The sequence below is a fragment of the Phyllopteryx taeniolatus genome, chromosome 9 (assembly GCF_024500385.1).
Source record: "Phyllopteryx taeniolatus isolate TA_2022b chromosome 9, UOR_Ptae_1.2, whole genome shotgun sequence".
Classification (NCBI taxonomy): Eukaryota; Metazoa; Chordata; class Actinopteri; order Syngnathiformes; family Syngnathidae; genus Phyllopteryx; species Phyllopteryx taeniolatus.
The window spans coordinates 8,083,059-8,108,863 of NC_084510.1; the positions used below are offsets into that span (position 1 = coordinate 8,083,059).

Genomic DNA, 25,805 nt, shown 5'->3' on the forward strand with positions numbered 1-25,805 from the left:
AACAGTCGAACCGAACCGTTTTGACGCTTTTCAAAATACATTTCATCCCTAATATAGATATATATGAAGTGTTACCCTTTCGGGCTGTGCCTGGCCGGGCCCATGGCTTCAGGCCCGGCCACCAGGCGCTCGCCTTCGAGCCCCACCCCCAGGCCTGGCTTCAGAGGGGGGCCCTGGTGACCCGGGTCTGGGCAAGAGAAAACGAGATCTGATATTTGTATCCTTCATAAGGGGTCTTTGAGCGCCCTTTGTCTGGTCCCTCACCTCGGACCTGTTTGCCATGGGTGACCCTGCCAGGGCCCATAAAGCCCCAGACAAGAAGGCTTGCATGTGTCAAGCAGACCAGGAGAAGCTCATCCATGCTTTTATCTCAAGTAGACTTGACTATTGTAATGGGGGTAGGTGGGGGTAGGAACGTAGATCGACCGGTAAATCCTTCTTCACCACGACAAGGCAAAGCAAAAGCAAAGCAAATTTATTTATAGAGTGCATTTCATACACAAGGTAACTCAATCTGCTCTACATGATTAAAAGCATTTAAAAACAAAGAAAAAAAACAGCTTATAAACATTTAAAACAAAGAGAGAGAGAGAGAGAAAAACAATACAATTAAAATAGCGTACAGTGCAAGAAATATCATTTAAAAGTGAAAATGCTCTAAAAAGCATGAGAAAAAAAGAAGAGTTTTTAACCTGGACTTAAAAACATTCACACTTGGGGCGGACGTCACTTCTGTTGGCAACTTATTCCATTTGTGTGCAGCATAATAGCGAAATGCTGCTTCACCATGTTTGCTTTGGACTCTGTGCTCCACTATTTGACCTGAGTCTGTCCATCTCAGAGCCCGACTGGGTTTTTATGCCATTTGCATTTCTTTCATGTATTCAGGACCGAAACCATTTAGTGGTTAATGGACCAGTAGCAGAAGTCTAAACTCTATTCTAAAGCTGACTGGGAACCAGTGTAAAGACTTTTGAATTGGAGTAATATGCTCTGATGGAGTAGGCCTAAGTATTCATCAAAAATGAGAAAGCGGTTTTATTACTAGAAAGCATATTTAATGTTATTGTAAGCCATTGTAAGTGTAAATATTAACAATTTATAGACCATTGTGCGCCCGTGGTCTGTAAAACGTGTTTTGCAGTGAAGGCGCCAAATTTTAAGCCAAGTTTCACAGCGCTGATCGAATCTTTTGCCCCTTGAAAACCATTCGTCTGCCCCTTATTACAGCGTTAGCGGTAGTTAACGCATGAGCCAAATCATGTACAAATTCAGGTTACGTCACTGCAGTAAGAAAGGAACTTCCTCATAAACCGAGGACCCTTGCAATGCTCATTTGCCAAAAACTACCCTAAGAAGACTGACTTCTCCAGGCCATCCTCCGCTTTTGTATACTCCAGATGAGATTTGAAGTACTGGCTTTTATACTGTGGGCTGTTCCGGACGTACTCCAGGTAGTCTGGCGTGCCAGGACAGATGACATTATCGGCCAGCAGGATGCTCCCTTTCCTAAGGAGGCAGCACTCCTGATGAAACAGTGTCAAAGTTTGTGTCATGCAGGGTGTTAGCCTCAAAACGCCATCAGTATAAAATGACCTGCCCAATATGACCTGCCTCCATCAGTTTGGTGTCGAGAAGGTAACGATTCTTCCAGTGGTCCAAGAAAACCAGGTCAAATGTTTTTACTGCAAACTGCTCCTTCAATTTTGGGATCCACTCTCCAGATTCTCCTTCAATTAACTTCACCTGCAGCGACAAACATATGTATCCAACCGTCTTGAACTACTCGTTTGGGTTTATTTATAAGCAGATGCATTTACCTTATTACCAACACCTGCCCATGCAATGACTTGCCGTGCGATAGCGGCATAGTCCGGGTTAAATTCAAGTGTGATGAGCTTGGCGTGAGGTGGGAGCAAACTGGCGATGCGAACTGTGGAGTAGCCACAGTAGGTGCCCAGCTCAAGCACACAAACAGGATTGGCATCAGACACCACAGAGTCAAGAATGCAACCTATGGCAAACATGGAATAAAACATAATGATTAACCGGGTTAGATAAGACAGCAATTGCACATGTGCATGTAAAGAGTCACCAGTAGTGGAAAGTAACTAAGTACAAATACTTCATTACTTCATTATATAACTGACAGCAAAAAAAAAAAAAACAAATAAAAATAAAAAACATTTTTTATTTTTACTGTCAGGCCTAAGTACATCTTATGTACAGTTTTTGCTGTTAATTCAGTAAAGGAGTTAAATCAGTACTTCTACTTTTTTTTTACACGAGTATCTTTATTTCTACCTAAGTAAAAGAGTCTGAGTACTCTTGTGACTTGTGAGAGTCACGTAATTAGGGCTCATCAAATACCTTTTTCGTCGCCTACATTCATGGCCCACTCTTTGTGTTTGCAGAAGTCATCAATGGCTTTGACCACACTGCGAGGATTCCCTCTGGTGGCGTTTTTGTGTACTGCAGCCAGGATCCGCTGAAAGAAAATCCAAATACAGTACTAACAATTTCATAATAGGCCTACTGTGTGTCAATTTGTTTTAGTGCTGCTTTGTCTGAAGCAGATGTAAATACAGCTAATTTAAAATGTCAACTACCAATTTACACTTTTCAAAGGACTATTTTCATGAAAACAGACAAAGGTTAGTGGAATGTGGTTGATGTGAGACAAACATCCATTTTCCGTACTGCTTATCCTCACCAGGGTCGCGGGCCTGCTGGAGCCTATCCCAGCTATCTTCGGGCGAGAGGCAGGTTACACCCTGAACTGGTCGCCAGCCAATCGCCGGACACCTAGAAACAAACAACCATTCGCACTCACATTCACACCTACGGGCAATTTAGAGTCTTCAATCAACCTACCACGCATGTTTTTGGGATGTGGGAGGAAACCCTCCGGTTTACATAGATAGATTTAGACAATACAGATCTAGACATATAGATAGATACGTTTTGATATAATAATATGTCCTATTATCTACCTAGGCGGCACGGTGGCCGACTGGTTAGAGCGTCAGCCTCACAGTTCTGAGGACCCGGGTTCAATCCCTGGCCCCGCCTGTGTGGAGTTTGCATGTTCTCCCCGTGCCTGCGTGGGTTTTCTCCGGGCACTGAGGTTTCCTCCCACATCCCAAAAACATGCATGAATTGGAGACTCTAAATTGCCCGTAGGCATGACTGTGAGTGCGAATGGTTGTTTGTTTCTCTGTGCCCTGCGATTGGCTGGCAACCAGTTCAGGGTGTACCCCGCCTCCTGCCCGAAGACAGCTGGGATAGGCTCCAGCACGCCCGCGACCCTAGTGAGGAGAAGCGGCTCAGAAAATGGATGGATGGATGGATGGATTATCTACCTATCTATCTATCTATCTATCTTAAAAGATTTGTTTATTTCACAAGCATGTATGCAAGCATTTGAGATGGATATCTGAAAGGATCTGAGTATATTTTATGAATGGATTTGAGGATGGTATGTTATGTATGTTTTGGGCGAGCTTATTAGAGGTGTGTGTGTGCAGACATTTGACATGTTTATGTGAGCGTGTATTTATATAAGTTGAAAAGGAAGTGATTTCAAAATAAAATATGGCATTGACCAACAGCCATAAAGTACAATAGTAAGCCTAACTTAAGCAGTAGCGTTACATAGCATTATACTGTATAGTACATACATATATATTTATAATGTATATATGTCGTATACTTGATGATTATTGTGTTACAATAACGCTTTTCCTCATTGATTTAAAAGGACTGCTATAATGTGTACGTTCCGTAGGATATGAGAGCAAGACTCGTACGTATGAGAGGGTTTGAGTTCTGTTTATGAGGGCCTTTCAGTAGTTTGTGTGTGTGTGAAAGCATTTGAATAGTAAGTGTGAGAGCTAATCCCGAATAATGTCCCTAACGGCGCCTGCTTATTAGGCCTGCTGCACCCTGCATAATGCGATCAAACCCCATTGGACCGGACCATCGGGTAAAAATGAGAGTTGTCGACGCACACCCGCACATTGAGCGATTGGATGTACTGTATGGACGCCCTGAATAGTGACCCTGTAGAGGCGTTTGATGCTGTGTATACAGTATATTGTACTTTATCACATTCATTAAACCAGAAAAGGGGAGATGAATCGTTAAGGAAGAAGTGAGTTGCTAAAGAGAGTGGACATGGGAGAGAATCAAAATGAGAGTGTGGATATTTGAAAGGAATCTCGCTGAACGAGGTACAGTATGTACCGCACGTGTACATTTTGGTCACAAGCTACGTTTTTTCATCCAGAGACACATTATACATTGTGCATATAGTTCAGTATTGATGTAAAACACAATATTTGGTGCTTTATATACTCTATTTATATGGCTTTGGCTCACTTAAAACCCAGAAATGTATTTTTAGCGTGAGTGCAAGCTAATGTGCATTTTGATTGGCTGTAAGCTGTGCAAAACCACTGGCCGACTGCTCTGCCACTCATGACAATAGTTACCAAACCATGCGCACTGTGCAAAAGTTCAGTCGGGTTCGGCCGCTCGCTCGGTGTGCGACAGCATTAAGAAAACCAGAACATTCCGGTTTCTATCGATTCAAATGAAATGACATGGCTGAAAGAGAATATTCACAGGCGTCCTGTGTGTAGTTTGCATGTACATACACTCCATGCTCATGTGAGTTTTATTCGGGTACTCTGATTTCCTCCCACATTTCCAAAACAAGCAGGATAGTTTAGCTGAAGACTGTAAATTGTCTGTAGGAGTGAATGTGAGTGTCAATGATTGTTTTTCTATATGTTCCCCGCAATTGACATGCAACCAGTCCAGGGTGTACCCAGGCCCTTTACCAACGTGTGCTGGGATAGGCTGCAGTCCAGCCCAGCAGTTAACCTAATTACAGTAGGACAAGCCCTATAGAAATTTGTTGGATGGATAAACAGAGGGCTCTGGATTTGATGCATAGCTATTTTGAGGATGACACACCGGTTGGTGTTATGATGGCTGTACAGTGAAGTCACACCTGAGGACGTGTGGACTGGGTCACCGTGTCCAGTACCCACTCCACAATGACATCATGCCAGATGAGCGCCAGGCCTCCATGATACTGTACAGCGCTGGGAATCACCCATCTGTACAGGGCATAGAGTAGAACTGCTCCGCCAGTGCAGTAAACAGCTACCCACCACATCCTACAACCAACAGAAAAAGAATAAAGGTCATTTCAGCTGGGCTGAGACTGTGTTACTGTATATAGACTAAATCATACAGGCACACGGTGCTGTAATCACACATCTGCATAGAGATTAATGGAAGCTCTCATACCTCCTCTCATCCAAGCTCTCCCTTTGTGCTAGGCTAATGAGATGGGTGTTTACTATGCAGTGATGCTGTTCCCTCTTTCAATATCTTTCTGCCACACACAATTTGATGGATATCATTTAATATCAACAGCAATAAGAAGAGAGTGCACACGGCCTGTGATGGTGTATTTTCACCATACATGGATAATATACAGTCAAGGAAAAAATTATTAGACCACTCTTGTTTCTTCAGATTCTTGTTCATTTTTCATGCCTTGTACAACTAAAGGTGCTTTTGTTTGGACAAATACAACCCCAATTCCAATGATGGAATTGGAATCATATTCATCCTTAGTTTCTTAACATGGTGCATTTTAAACATACAACCCCCAATTCCAATGAAGTTGGGACATTGTGTTAAACATAAATAATAACAGAATACACTACAAAGACAATATATTTAATGTTCGAACTGATAAACTTTATTGTTTTAGCAAATAATCATTAACTTAGAAATTTATCACTGCAACACGTTCCAAAAAAGCTGGGACAGGTAGCAAAAAAGACTGAGAAAGTTGAGGAATGCTCATCAAACACCTTTTTGGAATTACTCACAGGTGGGAAGTGGTGGGTACCATGATTGGGTATAAAAGGAGCTTCCCTGAATTGCTCAGTCATTCACAAGATAAGATGGGGCGAGGTTCACCTCTTTGTGAACAAGTGCGTGAGAAAATAGTCGAACAGTTGAAGGACAATGTTCCCCTCCATGTACAATTGCAACGAATTTAGGGATTTCATCATCTACGGTCCATGATATCATCAAAAGGTTCAGAGAATCTGGAGAAATCACGGCATGGAAGCGACAAGGCCGAAAACCAACATTGAATGCCCGTGACCTTCGATCCCTCAGGCGGCACTGCATCAAAAACCGACATCAATGTGTAAAGGATATCACCCCATGGTCTCAGGAACACTTCAGAAAACCAATGTCAGTAAATACAGTTCGGCGCTACATCTGTAAGTGCAACTTGAAACTCTACTATGCAAAGCAAAATCCCTTTATCAACAACACCCAGAAACGCCGCTGGCTTCTCTGGGCCCGAGCTCATCTAAGATGGACTGATGCAAAGTGGAAAAGTGTTCTGTGGTCCGACGAGTCCACATTTCAAATTTTTGGGGGAAATTGTGGACGTCGTGTCCTCCGGGCCAAAGAGGAAAAGAACCATCCGGACTGTTATGGACGCAAAGTTCAAAAGCCAGCATCTGTGATGGTATGGGGCTGTGTTAGTGCCAATCTAGGCACCATTAATGCTGAAAGGTACATATAGGTTTGGAGAAACATATGCTGCCATCCAAGCAATGTCTTTTTCATGGACACCCCTGCTTATTTCAGCAAGACAATGCCAAACCATATTCTGCACTACAAAAGCGTGGCTTTGTAGTAAAAGAGTGCAGGTACTAGAAAGGCCTGCCTGCATTCCAGACCTGTCTCCCTGTGGCGCATTATGAAACGTAAAATACGACAACGGAGACCCCGGACTGTTGAACAGCTGAAGCTGCACATCAAGCAAGAATGGGAAAGAATTCCACCTACAAAGCTTCAACAATTAGTGTCCTCAGTTCCCAAATGTTTATTTTTTCTTGATAGTAACCAAAATCACGGGGAATACAATTAAGCTTAAGTGTGGTGAACAGGATAGGATAGGAAATAGGATTATGGAATCACCCGCATTTTTGTTGTGGTCATTGTATTCTTCAGGTAATATACCATTAGTGGTAGCAGGCATTCAAACGGACAGGAAATTTAAGAAACAAGAGTGGTCTGTTTTATTTTATTTTTTTTCTATTTTTCCATGATTGTTTCAACTTGAAATTAGAGACGATGCATGAATAAGGGAGGAGAGAAAAGCCACCTCAGAAGGCTCCTTTTGAGAGAATGAAGTGCAGATATGGCAGGGAACAGCTGCTACCTTACCACAGTAATGCAACTGTGAAAGACTAGCAGCCATGGTTGAGCTAATTCCTTCTGATTTGCGGTGTGACTTCCATGGCAACTAGCTGCGGGTTAGGAGCTGTGTCATAAAAGGCTGACTACTTTGACTTTAACCTTTACTTGCGCATTGCACAATCCCACATTGCCTCTTTGTACACACAAAACAATAAATGCAACTTGACACCAGTACATGCATGCATAAAAACAGTGGGATGGCTTGAAACATGCAAATGTGCATCATGTTCAGCAGCTCACACAAAAGATTCTATAGTAAAAGATGGAAATCTACAATGTGGTGTCAGTTTTATATGCAAAAGACTGAAAAGATGCCACATGTCAGTGAATGCATTGCCCCTTGGATGCAGCACACCTGTTGAGCACCGAACTAACTCGTTTTAAGCCAACAGAAAACCATACTCACGTGTGAGAAATTAACCGTCTGTGTCTCCTCACTGGTGGAGGCAAAACTAAAAGTCAGGAACACTGAGTCAACCTCTGTTTGCTCTCACATTTAACTCCACCCTCCTGCTTCCCTCCACCCCCTCTCTGAGCGCGGCTCATTGTGAGCATGCAAGGAATGCACCAAAGACCATATTTCAGTGGGTTGTTCAGCCCAGCAGACACAAACACACACACATACAGCTCCAGCTTCTCCCCCTCAGCACAATTTGATTTATTCGATTTGGCCTAGTCAGCAGTGGTTCTTTGTTATAATACAAAAATCTCTGTCATTTCATGTGTATTACAGAAACTGATCTTCGGCCATTTTATTGGTGTTCGGGAAAAAAAAAAAACTGCAGTCAAACTATAAAGCAATTCAAATTTAAATAAGAGAAAAAACAATGAGTTGGTCATTCTGCCTGAATTCATTGGGAGTCCCAATGAATATGCAAACAGCATGAGAGGTTTGCCAATGATGCCAGCACCAGACTCGTAAAATAGCAATATATCCTCCTAGTCCAATGACGTGTTAATGCGGGAACAGAGTGTGTCTTAGGGTGTGATCCACGGGTGTTTCAAACATTGAGCTGCTGTGGCCCTTCTTTCGGGCTGAATATGCAACATGGTCGAGAGGAATGAGCTGAACTGTGCCGCTTCGTCCTGTGGCCACTCGTACTTGTCCAACAGAATTTCTAACAAGCTCCACGGCTTCAGCTTTGAGATGCGTCTCAGTTGTCCTGGATGGAAGTTGACAAAAGAGTCATTGGTTCACTCATTTTCAGAATCTAAACAAGGTACACTTGTAAAAACTAAACAGGGGTAACAACTAGAATTTGTAATGCTCCCCAGAAATTGCATGTGAAAAAAATAAATAAATAAATATTTGAATACTGGCTAATTCATCACAGCACAACATAGTAACCCCCACGTATCAGTCAATTATGTCCCCTAGGACAGTGATTCTCAAGTGGTGGGTTGGGATCAAAAAGTGGGTTGCTGAGCCATTTCGAGCGGGTCACGGGCAGGTGGTAAAACATTGAGAGCATCATTCAGACTGTTAAAACTGTTTCAGTTGCTTTAGTCTGCAGCCTTCATTTCCTAAAAAGACAAAATATTAATGTTGCACTGTCCTAAAAAGAAGAGAAAATGTAGAATGTTGTACATGGAGTCATATTCATCCTTAGTTTCTTAACATGGTGCATTTTAAACATACAACCCCAATTCCAATGAAGTTGGGACGTTGTGTTAAACAAAAATTAAAACTGAATACAATGATTTGCAAATCACGTTCAACCTATATTTATTCCTTGTACGTTGAGGAACATTGTCCTTAAACTGTTGGACTATTTTCTCACGCACTTGTTCACAAAGAGGTGAACCTCGCCCCATCTTTGCTGGTGAATGACTGAGCAAGTCAGGGAAGCTCCTTTTCTACCCAATCATGGCACCCACCTGTTCCCAATGAGCCTGTTCACCTGTGAGATGTTCCAAACAGGTGTTGATGAGCATTCTTTGTCGTGTATTCAATTAAATATAGGTTGCACATGATTTGCAAATCATTGTATTCTGTTTTTATTTATGTTTAACACAACGTCCCAACTTCATTGGAATTGGGGTTGTATAAGCGTAAGTAGTTATGTTAACAACACATGATATTCATATGTTTTCAAAGGTTATTTTTTAACAAACCATTTCTTTATTGTTCGTAACTTCTGTAATAGTGGATCATGACTTAGCAAAAATAGAAAAATGCGCTCCCACGTTAAGAACCACTGTCCTAATGGGCTCAAAGCGCCAATGGACGAGAGTAAGTTTATTGTGCCTGGAGTGCTTTGAGGTTATAATATTTTATGGAAAGAATTATAAGAAAGATCCGTAAAATTAAAAAAATTGACTCTCAATACTATGATTCTCAGCATTGGCAGACACAATTTGTCTTTACTAAGAGATCATGTTCAGTTTGACTGAACATGATTATCTTCATAAAGAAAAACTGAAACTAGAATTCATCCACTGGCTCTGGATTCTACAGGATCTACCTAATGTTAAGGCCAGTTAGTGTACATTGACAAGTTTTACCTTTCGGGTTGAAGAATCTTTTGGATTTTTTCCCTGACAGGGCAAACTGGGATGGAAGAGGTCCCAACAGCTCGATAATGTGCGCAATATGATCTAAAATGACATGCAAAACAACAATAAAATGTACTATTGTCGGCACAGTTGACGACTGGCTAGCACATCTGCCTTACAGTTCTGAGGACCCGGGTTCAAATCTGGACTCACCTGTGCAGAATTTACATGTGCCTGCGTGGGTTTTCTGCGGGTATTCCGTTTTTTTACCACATCCCAAAAACATGCACGATAGGTTGGCTGAAACCGGTCGCGGGCGTGCTGGAGCCTATCCCAGCTATCTCCGGGCGAGAGACGGGGTACACCCTGAACTGGTCGCCAGCCAATCGCAGGCCACATATAAACAAACAACCATTCACACTCACATTCACACCTACGGGCAATTTAGAGTCTTTAATCAACCTACCACGCATGTTTTTGGGATGTGGGAGGAAACCGGAGTGCCCGGAGAAAACCCACCCAGGCACAAGGAGAACATGCAAACTCCACACAGGCGGGGCCGGGATTTGAACCTCGGTTCTCAGAACTGTGAGGCAGATGTGCTAACCAGTTGTCCACGGTTCCGTCTATTATTACTATTATTATTATTACTATAACTATTATTGCAAAGAAAACAAAACCAACCTTCTTCACGGGAGAATGTGGCACCTGACTGAGGGTCAAACAGATAGTCTCCTGTTGCCAGCTCAAAAGCCTACAATATACACAAACAGACGTATAATTATTTTTATTTATTTATTTGGGGGCAGGGGGGCAACTACGGTAATATTTATACGTTACATTTCCGTACTTCTCACCATGCAGGCGGTGCTCCAGATGTCAGCCGGGGTGCTGTAGTCAGCACCAATCAGGACCTCCACAGAGCGGTATTGACATGTCTGGATGTCCTCAGTAAAATGTTTGTACTACAGGATCACATGGATTGCAATAAAAGACCACAACAAGTAGTTTAGCCAGCAAATACTCTGTCACCAACACATATAACTGCACATTTGTTTCTCTGGTTGTTCTGCCATTTACCACCCAGCAAGCATTGCCCAGGTCAGCAATCTTAATGAGCAGCTCGTCCGCATTATGTGGCAGGAGAAGGTCAAGAGCCCCCTCACAGTCACGGATTCCTAAAACAACAACAAAACCACCAAACATAGGATGTGACTCATTACAACGACTTTGAGAGTGCCAGTGTTTTTTGGGGTTTTTTTTTTTTTTGTTTAACTGGATTTATGTCATTGAACATTGTCCTTCTATGTTTGCATTTCCCCCACCTGTATCAAACACATTTTTCAAGTAAACTAAATTAAACTATGTGAATAATGAGAGTTTTGGTACCCAAATTGAAACGACAAAGAAGGAAATGATGATTAAAGCTCAAGTCTCACTAAAAGCAATCTCCAGATACAAGTACTGTACAGTAAAATGAAAACGGGCGCGGGGAGTGTTCTTTACAGTTGTTACTCTTTTTTTTTGTTTTTTATGTTTGTACAATATTTTTCTGTTATCCATTGCTCTTGCTCTCTCAGTATATTATGTTTAAATGTGTTTGTCAAGAATATTGTTGGAGCAATGTCAAATCTATTTAAGAACATCACTGACCATGAGGGGAGGATTGTTTTTCTGGCATCTGGTGCAAAAACCGAGATCTGGACCTGGAAAAGGGAGCATCTTTGGTGATGTCTGGCAAGGAAGAGCTGAAGTCTCTGTGACTGAGCAAAGGTGAGTCCAGCCCGTCGGACAAGAGCATGGTCTGTCTCCTTAATGTGACGTCAGAACCCGGAAGCAATGATTGGCAGGTGGTGCTTTGTGCGCTAGTCGGAGTTGTAGCATCTGAAAGGCCATCACTAGGTTGTTCTTGACTGTGGTCAGATGCATTCGCCTTGGCTCGCTGCTTCCTCTCCGTCCACATCAGTCGTTTTAGATGCGACCTAGAAGCCTTGCAGAGGAAAGAAATTCAGGGAATTATCTCAGTCACATTCATACTTCATTTAGACTAGGTTTCAGTTAACTTAAAGGAGACGTATTTTGCATTTATTTCCACAATTTCGAGTTTCAGCATTATTTGAGAATTTTTGGGGTCAAGGAACTATGTTGACGTTAGGGGAGAAGTTTCATTTAGTCAGGCCATAGCCTTGTCAAATAGAAAAAGTGCTTTGCTATCATCTTGTGGCATCTGTAGGCAATTAGACCTCTTTGGGTGCGCAATCAATTACTTGCGACGGGGATTGGTCTTAATGCTCCTGCGAATAGCGGTGGAAACACTGTACAGCACACTTAATATCCGCTTTTCACACTCCGGTTCTAATCTTGTCATTTTGGGGGGGGAGGTTCTGTCTTCTGCAAATGCCTCGTATGGCTTTTGTAACCATGACCACCATTTGCTGAGCTTGGGCATGCAATGAAGTGAGCCTGTCACTGTTGCCAGCTTAACGACTCTCTCTTTTCCCTCAAATGATTTCTTTTCTTTTTTTTTCTAAACGTGAGTGTCTTTTTGTGGTGTTATTGGAGACTTCTGGACACTCTGAGACTCTCTGCAGAGCAGGAGATGTTCACTCTTCCTCATCCAGACTGTAAATGAATGGCATGTCCACAAAGCCACCACCGGCTAATTTAACCATATTTGAGACACCACTGGAAACCGGAACACAACACACCAGTCCTAAAATCTCTACACTAGCGTCCTGTGAGTGAAAGAATGGATTTTAAAATTTCCCCGATGCTCTACAAAGCTCTGAATGGCCCTTGGCCCAAATATGCAGATATTTAAGACCTTCTCCTTCCCTTCAAGAACTTACACTTACAGTATATAGTGCTCTTCTAGGCACTCAAAGACGCTTTACAATTTCACGTATTGTTCATTCACTCCTCAGTCACAGCCTAGTGGCGGTACGCTAATTGTGTAGTCACAGCTAGCAGAGTATTGCTCCACCTCGCAGGGACAGGATAAGCAGTATAAAAAAACAATGGCCTACGAATTTTGCAGTGGACTGTACGATTGTCACAAACATTGTGCACACAGCATGCATCATGGAATCTTTGAGTGACTACTTTTTTTTTTTACTGTAATTGCTGTGTTTGAGAGGCAATGAAAAGTGAAGAACACGACATAAATCCTTACCCAGCTCCCAATGTTGTGGAAAACCCCTGTCAGTCTTCCCATTAAGTTGGACAAACTCTAAGGAGGTTTGAAAGAAATTCAAATTTATTATTTAATGTATACGATAGCACAGGATTTACAGTACAAATGGGTGTTGAATACATGAGACAATATACACACCTTTTTTTGTTTGGCCCTTGAGCTATCTGGAGAGGAAATAAAAAAATAAATAAAACTCATCATGTGAACCATCTCCATCCATCCATCCATTTTCAACACCACTTATCCCAGTTAGGGTCGCCTATCCCAGCTGACTTCGGGCGAAAGGTGGATTACACCCTGAACTGGTCGCCAGTCAGTCGCAGGGCACATATAGACACGGACAACCATTCGCGCTCACATTCACACCGTCACTGAGTGGGAACTGAACCCACGCTGCCCGCACCAAAATCAGGTGAGTGCATCGCTACAACATCAGTGACTGTGAACAATATATATATATTTTTTTTTTAAAAAGGTCCATGTGGCAATACAGTTTACTTTGACACAGAGGAATTATAACTATTCCGAGTTTGATATTATCTATAAAGAGTAAACACAAATGGCTGTGAATCCCACAGATGTTTACTCCTGACCCTTTAGGGTACACACGGCCAAAGACTGGACCGCGGACGGATTTTACAGGCCTTTTTAAAAAAAAAAAAACATTTAATACAGCCTGTGCACATGCTTGTTTGCCATCACTGTGCTTTTAACTTTTGACACGAGAGTAGAAGAAGAGCAGTAGTCATAGGCATAGTGTCACTGTTGAGCAAATTATAGTAATGTATAGTAAAAAACGATTTTTTTTTTACTGAAGACAATGGCTTTTTCTATTCACCTTTTTTATGTGCGCAGTGTTGAATTATATTAATAGAATAAATGGCCCCAAGGTCAGATTTTGGACATTTTTTTGCAGCACAATAATTAAAGACTCTGATGTTCTGAAACACTATGAATAACAAACAGAGTATGTGTCTAAATTGAAAAGAAATATATTTGTATATCATTAAATACAGAGTACAGTATTGCTTAATATTTTTTTGTGTCTAAATTTAGCAACATACTGTATTTGGAAAACTATTTACAACTAAAATAGAACAAAATGAGTGCCTTATCACCTAGAGCAAAAAGCAATGATGTACTAATAATGAATGAATAAATGTTTATAGAATGTTGTGCATTCTACCATCATTGAAAGTCAAACTTTTAACCAACTTGGTTCTCTGGTGAATGCGGTGGAATCTGGCAGTTGCCACAGTTTGGTGTTGGCTGCCAGTTTCTGAACATAAACTTCATCCACCCGCAGGAGGATGTTCTCTGGCTTGATGTCTGTGTGTATGATCTTGCACTTTGTGTGCAAGTATTCCAAACCCTCCAGAACCTACGGAAGTTACAGAGTTACAGAACTAGTTTATGTATTTACAAAATACTGAGAAGGTTTACATGCTGTCACCTGTCTGATGATGCTTTTGACACAAGGAAGTGGAAGACCAGTGTAGTTGGATTTGATGATCCACCTCAGGAGCTGATGGCCCAGCACCTCCAAGACCATGCACACATCTGGTAAGCAATTAAGGACATTGTTTGATACCATACCGTGTTTTCATTTTTAGGTTTGTATATTAGGGCACTTATATATAGGATACGCTCTCCGTTCACTCCAGAGATCCTGAAGTCATCGATGAGGTGCACGATTCTCTCACGTTTAGGATCTCTGGGGTCACTGTCCCTCACCTGATGGCCCAAAATACATTCAACTCGAGAAAATAGCCACTAAAGCATACTGCAAGGGGCCTCACTGACACATTTCAGAAGTTTGATCTCATCCATTGCTGTCTCTGTATACATCAGAGCACTCTTCACCACCTTCAGGGCGACAAAACGCCTTCTCCTGCAGAAAAATCCCAAAATTCAAAGCCATATTCAATTTGATATTTTACACTTCACGAGCTGTTTTTCTCTCAATCAAATCTACGGTTGCAAAATTTGAATTGTAAGAGTTGACCAGTCCCCCAACAGAGTTTTCAGGCTATGAGCTTTCGCTTTTTCTCAATTGCTAAAACAAATTTCTTGAAACCTCCACCCATTTTCTCAATACCTTAAAGACAAATGCCGAAACTCAAAACCCCCGACTCTTCCTGCAAAACCAAACTACTGACTCAAAACTGACCCCGAGTCAATCAAAATGAAAAACCCCACTGAGCAGTCATTACACACCACATAGAAAAAAAGGAAAACACAATCATCAGATCATAAAACTGCTGGAATAATCTTGATTGCCCACAGTAACAAAACAAAAATCCACTTGTTGCTGGCACTTGTAGTAAAAAAATATATATAAATAAAAATGTACTAGGCCTACAAGTATAATGGAAAACTGATGTATTGAAACACCTTTTTGTGTACCGATATTTATAGAGTCATACTGAAATTACGCACCAGTGGCAGTTGGTCAATAAGGGCGCTAGCTACCGTTCAGCTGAGTCACTACCTTGAATAAGAAAAAAAGGTAACCTATTGAGAGAAGAATGTACCAGCAGCAGCTCAATGTTAAAGAATGTAAACCCGACCAGCGGAACATTGAAATCAAGCAAAAGTCAAAAGTCAGAGGGAGAGAATACACAAAGTCTTACACAAGGGCTGGTTTAGCAACAAGGCCTGGCTAACGGCATGCACCCAGACGAATGCTCTGTTTTGTTTGCCGGGCCTGCTTTGTCCAACATCAGGATGTTATGCCGCATGGACAAGAACAGGTGTCAAAAGAAAAAGAAAAAAAACAAGGAATGTGTATCCGGTAGTGGGAGCTGCTCTAGTATGACAATAGACAGCCATTTTGACCAGAAAAAAATACTTTTAAGACATAAAAACATACAAACACACTACGGAGAGTCAATGAGCAATGAAGGTTACTGGTAATGGAGTAATGCTGATACAATTAGAGTTGTGCAAATGATGCAGCGTTCTCTAACAATTTCATGGCAATAGGGAAGAAGCTGTTGGAATGTACTCTATGCTTGTTTTACTTTGCGTTGATCGAAAGCGCCTACCTGAGGAAAGGAGCTGGAAGAGGTGGTGACTAGGATGTGGAGGGTCTTAGATGATTTTGGATGCTCTTGTCTTAGTTCCTTCTGCCTGCAAGTCGTCAAGGATGGGTAGGGGGGTACCGACGAGTTTTGCGGCAGTCCTGATTTTCCGTTGCAGTCTGATTTTATTCTTCTTTGTGGCAGCGCCAAACCAGACTGTGATGGATGAACACAGGACCGATTCGATGACTGCTGTGTAGAACTGCTTCAACAGCTCCTGCGGCAGGCCGTGCTTCATCAGAAGCCGCAGGAAGTACATCCTCTGCTGGGCCTTTTTGAGGATGGAGTTGATGTTGGTCTCCCACTTCAAGTTCTGAGAGACTAATTCCCAGAAACTTGAAGGTCTCGATGGTTGACACAGGGCGGTTGGACAGCTGTGGCAAAGGATGGCTCCCAAAGTCCACGATCATCTCTACAGTCTTGAGCGTCTTCAGCTCCAGGATGTGTCGGCCGCACCACAGCTCCAGCTGTTCCACTTCCTGTCGCTACGCATACACGCCACCGTCTTTGATGAGGCCGATGACTGTGGTGTCATCTGCAAACTTCAGGAGTTTGACAGCCGTGTGCGTTGAGGTGCAGTTGTTCGTGTAGAGAGAGAAGAGCAGCGGAGAGAGGACACATCCTTGGGACGTCCCAGTGCTGATGGTGCATGTGGATGAGGTAGAGTCCCCCAGCCTTACCTGCTGTGTCCGGCACGTCAGGAAGCTATGAATCCACTGGTAGATGGCAGGTGAGATGCTGCGCTGGCGAACCTTGGAGGAGAGGAGTTTGGGGATGATTGTCTTGAACGCAGAGCTGAAGTCCATGAACAGGTTCCTTGCGTAGGACCCCGCGCTGTCGAGGTGTTCTAGGATGAAGTGCAGTCCCATGTTGACTGCGTCATCACCAGACCTGTTTGCTCGGTAGGTAAACTCCAGGGGGTCCAGCAGGGGTCCTGTGACGCTCTTGAGGTGGTCCAGCACGAGGCGTTCAAATGACTTCATGTCCACAGATGTCAGGGCGACAGGCCTGTAGTCATTTAGACTCGAGATTGCAGGTTTCATGGGGACTGGGATGATGGTGGAGCGTTTGAAACAGGATGGTACTTCGCACAGTTCCAGAGATCTATTGACGTTCTGAGTGAAGACTGGAACGAGCTGGTCCGCGCAGACTTTGAGCCAGGATGGGGACACAAGGTCTGGGCGTACGTATGTGTGCGTGTGTGCGTGCGTGCGTGTGTGTCTGTGTGTGTGTGTAACCAGTGCTCTCTTAACTGGCTTAAATTGGTTTATTCACGTCATTTGCCACAAGTGTGATCATTGTTCAATTGCTGAGTTTATGTTGAAACACCTGTGCTTTAATTGAGTTTGACTTTTGCTACCTGTGCTTATCATAATGCAACACACGTCCATCAGAGTGCAAAATGTGTTGTAGTGGGTGAAAATATGTTCTCAGGTTGTGTCTAACTAGGTGGAAAGTGCTACCAAAAGAGTGACCAATTCAATAAATTGGTTCAGTGCACTGAGGATTCAGTCCAGACAATAGGGTTTTATATTTTAGCAATTGAGAAATACTGTACGAGCCATAAATTGAGGTACAAAGAGGCTTCAGATACATTGCCCAAAAAAATGGAGCACTAAGGGACTGTAATGCTCTCACATGGGAAAGGAAAGCTATCTGTTTTACATGGATGTCTACTTATGACAAATACCGGTACCATTTTTTTTATACCTATGCTTGAATATAATACCTTTTCATGAAATTATCCTCAATTCCCAGTTAATTTCCATAAATACCCATTCCCATGGAAAATCTCGGAACCCTACTGTAAACCTTCTGTAAATGTACCAAAGGTTTTTCACACCTTTACATCCCCAATGAAATCCATACTTACACCATATGCCAGCAGAGCCACACAGTCGAAAAGTGACCCCATCCCAACTTTTTGACCACCTGGTATCGGTCCTCAAAAATCTCTCCAATTTCTACAGGATAATAACCACCTGCAACACAACGTGTCTTGTACAATCAAAATCCAGGGTACTCAAGGTTCGGTGTTGGTGTGTTGTCTACCTATCCCATAATCTTCCGGGTTCTCCTGTTCATCGTATGACCCCACAGGGTCAGATGGGGCGGGATGTTCTTCGACTGGAGGACATCGTGGATGAGCTGGGTTGGCTGAGGGAATCGATTTTGGACTCCCGGGTGGGGCTGAGGGCTCAGAGGCAGAGTGATCTCTCAGTTGCATACGTTGATCAGTGGAGTTGGCAGTAACAAGGGCTGACAGAGCGGCAGCATAGGATGATGACATTTTTAACAGGAGCCTGCTGAGTCCAGATGACAGCGACACTCAGTGAGCAGTCAAAACAAACAAAAAAAAAAAACATGGACAAGATCCCTAGTGAGGAGAAGCGGTACGGAAAATGGATGAATGAATGAAGGAATGTTCTTATCTGGTAGACAGTACTATGTGTTTAAGCCTTGGTAGTTCTAACTTCTAAATCACACTCTGCTTTACTGTCTTGGGAGTTCCATAGGTTTAAATTTTAGCGCCCCTGCTTTTCTCTTTATATTTGCTGCTCCTGAGCTCCATCTTGAGAACGGAAAGGATTTCCTTCCATTGCTATGCTGATGACGGTCAGATTTACTGTATGTGCCACTAATGAAGAAATATTATTTCTCCTTAAAACCTCTTTTATTATGTCTCGAAGACATTAAAGCCTGAATAGCCTTGAACATTTTATATTTAAACAGAAAGAAAGGTTTTGTTTCTAGTGGGGTCCTTTTAGATTAGTGCGCAGAAGTATTCTGAGGTGTTCTGTTCATTCATTCATTCATCTTCCGTTCCGCTTGTCCTCACTCGGATCGCGGGCGTGCTGGCGCCTATCCCAGCTATCTCCGGGCGAGAGGCGGGGTACACCCGAACTGGTCGCCAGGCAATCGCAGGGCGTTGTTATATTTATGAATGTTTTTTTATTTTATTTGTATTTTTTTTGTGTGTTACTCTATATAGCTTGCTTGTGTCGCTAGTTGTGTAGCCCTGTTTATAATGACATTTCCAAGGAGCCATGCAATGAATGCTCATATGTATTTTTAGCCAGACAAATAGCAATTCAAGCTCTCAACTGAAACTGAACTGTTCCCACTATTGCATACAATGTTGAACAGAATTTTGGTGGCTTAATATTGTATTAATAAAAACAATAATCAGAAGATACACAATGGAAATTGTAGAACAGGTTGCTCAGTACATGTACACTGGCTGTGGCGCTACAATGTATATGATGGGACTGTCAAGAGCAACAAGCTGCCAGTTCTTTAAAAAAAACATTTTTTTTAAAAAAGCGATTTTACAAGCAACGTCCCATGCACGTGCAGGCACGTGACTACGAAATAATGAAAGTTTATATTAAGGAAAAAAAATACTGTGGCCCACCATTTTACCAGTTTCAACTGAACCTTTTTAAAAAAAAAATTCTAACTCATCATTCTGTCGACCACCGTACATTATACCCGTATATACTGTAAGTAAATGTTGTTTTCTTATTCCACAGAACGACACTATGACACAAGTTCAAGTTGTTAAACTGAAAGTTTTGCCTATCTTACTCTAGCCTAGTAATTGGCACCAAAGCTCATATTCATTTCTCCTAAAAAGTCAGCTATATTACTGGAGGAACCTACTTACCCGGTGTCTTATATATTCTGTTATAATATATCCGTAACAAGGAAAGTGAAACTGCACGAGGTCAACCATGCACAGTCCCTCAGCTTCATGTGCTCTGCCCCTCTCTCCGGTGGGACTGCCAACACTCAGTCCAGGAATAGCCAAGCACTTGACATGCATGCTGTGTTCCTCTATGGCTGCTGCTACCACTCCACACTGCACTCATGAGTCTATACTGGACCCAGCGTCAGTAGGCCTGCACGCACTAATACAGTGGCACACAATAGGACAATATGTGTGCAAAATTCTGTCTTTTTAAAAGTTGGAATGAGTATTGGAGACAATAGAAATTCATTTCATGTAGCATTAATAGGGGGGGGGGGTCCTTGTCGCAATTCTATTTATATAGACTAGGACCAAGAGATAAACGCTGAGAGCTAATACAAGCGAAATAAGCCTGAGCCAAATATTTTCCAGCATACTTAATATTACTTTCATATTTAATCTAAAAGTAATATTTTTCTTCGATGATTGAGGAAAAATATTATTCAGTGCCTTTTATCTACCAATTATCTCCTGGGGACTAAGCCTCCCCTGTCCGTAAAACCCAGTGACACCCCTGGTTGCAGTTATGAAGATAGCTCCATTCTAAATGGCAACAGCAATGTTGTTATTTGATGGAGGACGGGTGGGGTTCGGCTTTAAATCGTCAATAACCTCTCACGTGAGGTTTATTTGATAATTTAACAAGGTTCACTCTTGCTTTTTTTTCTTTCTATTATTGTTAGTGCATGTGTGTGTGTGCAATATTTACAATGGTGGATGTATTTGTATGTACTGTATTTGTTTTTGTGTAACAATCAAGAAATGAAATAGTTTTTGGAGTAGTTATTACAGTACTCACTCACCCGGTGGGAAAAAATAACATCCACAAGATGTCACTGGTGCTTTTAAAAAAAATAAAAATAAAAAAATACAAAACTTTTCAGGCCCTGAAACGCCAATCCAATGCTCTCGAAATTCATTGCCTTTCCAATCTTACTGATGCTTTCTTGTTCCATTACATTTTAATGCCATTTTCTATAATTGAAACGTCCTTGATTTTTTTTTTTTTTTATGGTATGATGCATGTACTTCAGACTTGAACAGTGATTTACTGTACATTCACCAGTTGAGCTGATGACAATTTCCTATAAGGTATCTGAGTGAGATTTTTGAAAGGTCAGAATAATTACATTTAGTTTACTGTTAAAGAAAACTTGATATTGGGCTAGATTCAACTTCTGATGCAAAACTGCTGATTGCAACATGAAACTTTATTTTCATAGAATGAATGCACAATTTCATACATACATGTACATACAGTATAGGGAAGGCCTAATGAGCCTGATTTTATAGACCTGGAATAAAGGGAGGCGGAATAGCGGTACTTAAATATATTTTTAAAAAGAGACGCAAATATCACACTGCTGAATATAATGGTTCTAACACAATAATTCCCACACTGACTGATGAGAACAAGCTACAGTAGATTGCTACAAAGTGTTCAAGTTTATGAATATACTATAGGTAAATTTTGCTTTAGAGCTAAATTCATAGCATTTTTTTTTCTCAACTCTAAGAAAAATACATTTCAATTCCCAGTGCACAGACATTTGGTCTTTTCAGCAAACTGTATAGCTGTTTACATTAGAACATTAAATTCATAGGGTGCTACAGTTTGTACCAGAGTAGAAAATATTATCAACATACAGTATCAAACAGAAAAAAAATACATTCAAATGAGTCCAAAGATCATACATGGCAACTAATACGTCAAAAGATTTGCTTAGTTCTGTCTACATCAAATCAATTACAATTTCATCTGATACTCACTCACATTTTCTGAGGTTTATGTTGCAGAATGTTGGTTAGACTTTTATTAACAAATATGAAATATATGTAATGGAACCAAATGGTTTTTTTTCAGACATAACGAGTTGAAATGAAAATGAGAGATGATTAAACTCATGAACAAATTTTCTGGTGTGAGACCTGCTCACTCAGTCATTCAGAACAACAGCAGCCCGGTTCTGTTCATGCCATCAGCCACACTTTTTATGTTAACAAAAAAATCTAATCAAAAGCAGGCGGGGACTTATTACATGTGGTTAGTGTAAAAAAAATAAAAATAATAATAATAAAAAAAATTATAATCTTATTGTTAGTTCGGGAATAAAACATCATCTTGAAACTGCTCAGCACAAGCCACACTATTTACAGACCCAGACAGGCTGATCATGACTGTCAACACTACAGCCTGTCATCTCTCGTGGTGACAAATCATAGGGAATTTAAGGCTTAAGATGTTCATAAAGTGCTCTGTATGACAGTCAGACCAAAGAAAAACAACACGATCTCGTGTCATACAGTTCATGTGCTACTGCAATACAGTAGATCTCACAACAGTCCTCAGGTTTGTTCTGAAACAAATCAAAGCATCCCATCAACCTGGAGAAACAAAGTTCTATTTATCAGCCAGGCCCGAGATGAATCAAGAATCTATGACATCGTTCCAAATTGCCCTCATTTTACTGACATTGCGAACTGCTTCACTTGATTCGAGGAAATTCATAGAGGCTTAATATGAGCAGACCAGGTCATTAAAAAGCACTTTAAAGTCATCCAACCAACATTTACTTTTGCTCTGTTAGAAACATAGAGGCACTCCCATCTGCTACTCCAGTAAATTCAGTTTTGTGTATCAACATGACAAATAAGAATGGCTGTAAAATTAATGACAACAATTGAGGTCTTTTTTTATCGTCCATAAACACACATTCACTGGCATGTAGTATTAATACTTGTATAACACACATGGTTAATGAGCAATATATTATCTTTTCAATATAACTTTATATATCTGAGAAGATAAAAAATAGTGATTTAAACTTGTAAAAAAGTATATCTTGGGAGACTTCTCTGTGGATTATGGAGGTGCTATTAAGTAGTACAGCTTGACCATATTCTTACTCATCAATACTCATCTCCTTAGGGAGCGCAAGGTTCAAAGACATGGGACTTGACAAGTCTTTTCAAACTGTACAGCGACACTGTCGTTGGTTACAGTTGTTTTTCTGCTGAGGTTGCCATGTTTGTTTCCCTGTTGAAGCCACATTGTATCAAGTGGTCTACTTGGGGTCAATGCTTGGTATGTTGCGTTTGGAGTGTGAGTCGCTGTGTGGTCCCGCTGCTTCAGACAAGGGTCCCTGGGTCTGCGTTGGGTTCCTTTGTGGCCCCTTCTGGTGTGTGGGGGTGAGGACTCTCCTGATAGAGCGACAGCTCCGTCGACCTGTTGGGGAAGCAACGCACATCAAAACTCCACAGACAGTAGGCGACAGACAGTAGATTTAATGGTTTATTACACCTGCCATATGTGGGTGTTTTTTTTTTTGTAATAGTATGGCTTCAATGAATAGTTTTGTAAATAAATACAAGGCAGTGTAGGAGGCAAAAGCCCCCCAAAAATACAATTCATGAATCAATTGAGCTCCTTTGCTGCACCTGAAACTTACTCCTTCATCTAACAAAGGCATTGCAGAAAATTCTCTGCATTGTTGCGATTCCTTATTCCCCTACTTGGGGCTTTTTTTTTTTTTTTTTTTTTAACCTATCCTCGGTTATTCACTGAAATATACTCACCTATATGCTGTTTTGTGCTAAGGTAAAAGCCCTATCTAATATAAAAGTATTGCTTGTTTTTTTTGCTTGGTCAATATGGGGGTAAGTAAGAAACAGACAAGCGTGGCAAGAGGGAGGGATTCAATGTGGACTATTTGTGAGGAGTATATCAATGGCGCCACTTTGCACAGCTTGCTCGCAACTACAGTACTGTATGGAAGAAGTCCACAATTGCCACTATTGTGGGCATTTTTGTTGCTGCTGACATGGCCAAAGGAGTGAAGTATCTTCGAAAGGACTGACAGAAACTTCTGGACCAAGTGGAAAAGCTGTTGCTCGTTTGGATAAATGAAGAACAGCTAGCGAGTGATAGCATTTCCGAGACTATCATTTACGAGAAGGCGAGGCACTTACATGCTGAGTTGTTGTCAAGAGAAGAAGCTGCAAGCCAAGATATCAAGGTAATGTAGATTTCATTTTTTATTCTTCATGATTGTAGCAACCTGGTTATTAAATGGGTTTTGTGATTTCTAACTGGCTGTGAACACACCAGAGGGACTCATGACGTGACACTGGCTGTGTCCAAAATCTTTCGCTCACTCACGACTCCCTACTCCCAATGTAGGGTTAAACTATAGAGTGGACTATCTAGTTAGCTCATTCATAACAGTTTTCAGACACAGTGACGTTTTTTGAGGGGGGGGGGGGGTTAAGAACATTTTAAGGGGGGCTTAGCCAAAAAAAAAGAAATCATTGGCCTAACCACAAACAGCCAAATCATTTTGAGGGGGGGATGAAGTCACCCCCCTAGTGACACCACTGGTTCAACGTGTGCAAACTTTGAATAAAATAGGGACTTTTGCCGAGGCTGGAACCAATTATTCATGTTTGCATTATTTCTTATGGGAAAATTCTGTTCAATTAACAAACTATTCCGTTGACAAAAACCCTGTTTTAATTAAGTTTGTAAACCCAGGTTCCACTGTCAGTTGAAGTGAGGGGGTGGGCTTCATTTCGTCAGGCATTAGCCCTAATTGGCAAGTAGAGCTTTGCTCCCATCTTGTGGCATCTATAAGCAAATAAGAACCTTTTTAGGGAGGGAGTCCATCACTTGCAGATTTTCATTTTTTTGCGGCAGGGCCCGGTTCCTATCACTGAGGATGAATAGTTTTTTTGGACAATGTGAGAGTAATGCAGCCACCATATGAGACAGATGCAAAACTGCAGCCTGAAAGTGCAAAGACAGCAATACTGACCTGCCATGCAGTGGGTGCCCATGGAAGCTGGCTGACTGGGGCATTTGAGGCCTGTGAAGGTTGGCTGCTTCACCTTGAAGAGACTGGGCCTGGAATGCCAGAGGGTGGGGGTGTGAGAGCCGTGAAATCCCTGCTTCGTGGCTCTTAGCGGGATATCCGAGGGCGTTCCGAAGGTACCAGTCTCTCAGTCCCTCCAGAGCCAGGGCTTTGTGGAGGCTTCGTGTTGAGTCCTCTGGGGTTGGAAGGGAGAATTGCGGGGGTCTTCGACTGAAAGCAGGGCCAGAGAGTTCGGTCTGGTAGGGGAGCAGGTTGGGAATGGAGGACGTGGTGGTACCAGAGGCAGGAAGGTGCGACTCGGACTCTGAAAGCAGGATGGCATCCTGGGGGTGTTGCTGCAAAGGAATAAAGGGTCCACAAGATTTGGTTCTGGTGACCTTCACCCTGCGCATGTCAGCTTGAGACCTTCGGCCAACCATTGGGCTATAAGGAGGTGCAGTGCTCGGAAGATGCACCTGGGAATGGGTGAAACCATTAGCATGGGGGGCAACTCCTCCAGTAGGGGAGCAGTGAGAGACTAAGTCCTGCCAGATTCTGCCTGTGGACTGGAAGAGGTTGTGCTGCGCTTGCATCCTTTGCTGCTTCCCCCAGATATAGTCCATCAACAGCTCATTGTAGCTTACCCCAGCCCCTCGGCCCCCCATGGAAAGGCGCATTTTGGCCTGTTCCCCAGATCCGTCTACATGTTTCTCAGGGCTGCTCAGGTGAGTGTGTCGTAGTTTCCCATCTGTCAAGGTTTCCGAGCTCTTGTAGGGCCCTCCTTTTGGGTGCATCACGTTTCTGGGGAGTGGATCGTCTGAAAGGCTGGATCGATCCAGCAGGGCCTCTGAGCTGTTACTGCGTCTGGCTCTGGAGTTGTAAAGGCAGCTTCTACGGTCCGAGGAGGAGCCCTCCTGGGCGAGTGGTATCATATAGGGCACATCAAGACTGCCAGACCACTGCTTCAACCCATTGTTCCCTGACACATCAGACCTAAAATAATGAGGCAGAAATGGGGAAAAACAAAGTGGAATTCAAGCTGCAAGGTGCAACGAACAGGCCTAAGCACCACTTTTTTTCACGGCGAATTCTCAAAATGTTCCAAATTTGACGCTATACTCTGCCAACAT

The 25,805-nt window shown here is 42.2% G+C and overlaps 3 protein-coding genes across 7 annotated transcripts in view; all 3 read right to left on the reverse strand.

Moving 5' to 3' along the window:
* Positions 1–459: 459 nt before the first annotated feature.
* comtb (catechol-O-methyltransferase b) lies at positions 460–7,854 on the reverse strand. The gene is made up of 6 exons (XM_061785595.1): positions 7,712–7,854; positions 5,018–5,186; positions 2,371–2,488; positions 1,821–2,014; positions 1,615–1,746; positions 460–1,526 (listed from the first exon to the last, which is right to left on the reverse strand). Exons 2-6 carry the CDS (start codon positions 5,183–5,185, stop codon positions 1,347–1,349), a joined length of 792 nt encoding a protein of 263 aa, XP_061641579.1. The 5' UTR covers position 5,186; positions 7,712–7,854; the 3' UTR covers positions 460–1,346.
* A 79-nt stretch (positions 7,855–7,933) lies between these two features.
* On the reverse strand, positions 7,934–19,891 carry LOC133483816 (SRSF protein kinase 2-like). Of its 4 annotated transcripts, none has more exons than XM_061785594.1 (15): positions 19,745–19,891; positions 18,130–18,380; positions 17,951–18,059; positions 14,798–14,885; positions 14,641–14,728; positions 14,448–14,554; positions 14,210–14,375; positions 13,133–13,158; positions 12,974–13,030; positions 11,455–11,791; positions 10,882–10,979; positions 10,659–10,766; positions 10,486–10,555; positions 9,811–9,903; positions 7,934–8,468 (listed from the first exon to the last, which is right to left on the reverse strand). In XM_061785594.1, exons 2-15 carry the CDS (start codon positions 18,365–18,367, stop codon positions 8,284–8,286), a joined length of 1,770 nt encoding a protein of 589 aa, XP_061641578.1. In that variant the 5' UTR covers positions 18,368–18,380; positions 19,745–19,891; the 3' UTR covers positions 7,934–8,283. The 4 variants fall into 4 exon arrangements, 2 of the variants coding, with proteins under 2 accessions (XP_061641578.1, XP_061641577.1); XM_061785593.1 differs by having other exon boundaries at positions 18,130–18,383; positions 19,745–19,884; XR_009790206.1 differs by lacking the exon at positions 7,934–8,468 and having other exon boundaries at positions 9,834–9,903; positions 10,652–10,766; positions 18,130–18,383; positions 19,745–19,884.
* A 1,130-nt stretch (positions 19,892–21,021) lies between these two features.
* The window catches only part of ccdc120b (coiled-coil domain containing 120b), a 32,682-nt gene continuing 27,898 nt past the window's right edge, over positions 21,022–25,805 (reverse strand). For both annotated transcript variants that reach the window (XM_061785271.1, XM_061785272.1), the window contains 2 exons: positions 24,640–25,668; positions 21,022–23,054 (listed from right to left, as the gene is read on the reverse strand). In XM_061785271.1, the coding sequence (XP_061641255.1) occupies positions 22,958–23,054; positions 24,640–25,668 (1,126 nt within the window). In that variant the 3' untranslated portion in view covers positions 21,022–22,957. The remainder of the gene's footprint in view (positions 23,055–24,639; positions 25,669–25,805) is intronic.

What these genes read in the sequence shown, in the direction of transcription:
- LOC133483816 (XM_061785594.1), bottom strand. Translation starts at nt 18,367, where the DNA reads ATGTCATCATCCTATGCTGCCGCTCTGTCAGCCCTTGTTACTGCCAAC. An exon ending in AGATCAAACTTCTGAAATGT is followed by an intron (nt 14,729 to 14,797) that starts GTCAGTGAGGCC and finishes TTGGGCCATCAG; the next exon opens with GTGAGGGACAGTGACCCCAG. An exon ending in CAAGGGCCAAACAAAAAAAG is followed by an intron (nt 13,031 to 13,132) that starts GTGTGTATATTG and finishes AAACCTCCTTAG; the next exon opens with AGTTTGTCCAACTTAATGGG.
- comtb (XM_061785595.1), bottom strand. Translation starts at nt 5,185, where the DNA reads ATGTGGTGGGTAGCTGTTTACTGCACTGGCGGAGCAGTTCTACTCTAT. An exon ending in CCCAGTCCACACGTCCTCAG is followed by an intron (nt 2,489 to 5,017) that starts GTGTGACTTCAC and finishes ATTTTCTTTCAG; the next exon opens with CGGATCCTGGCTGCAGTACA. An exon ending in GGGCAGGTGTTGGTAATAAG is followed by an intron (nt 1,747 to 1,820) that starts GTAAATGCATCT and finishes TTGTCGCTGCAG; the next exon opens with GTGAAGTTAATTGAAGGAGA.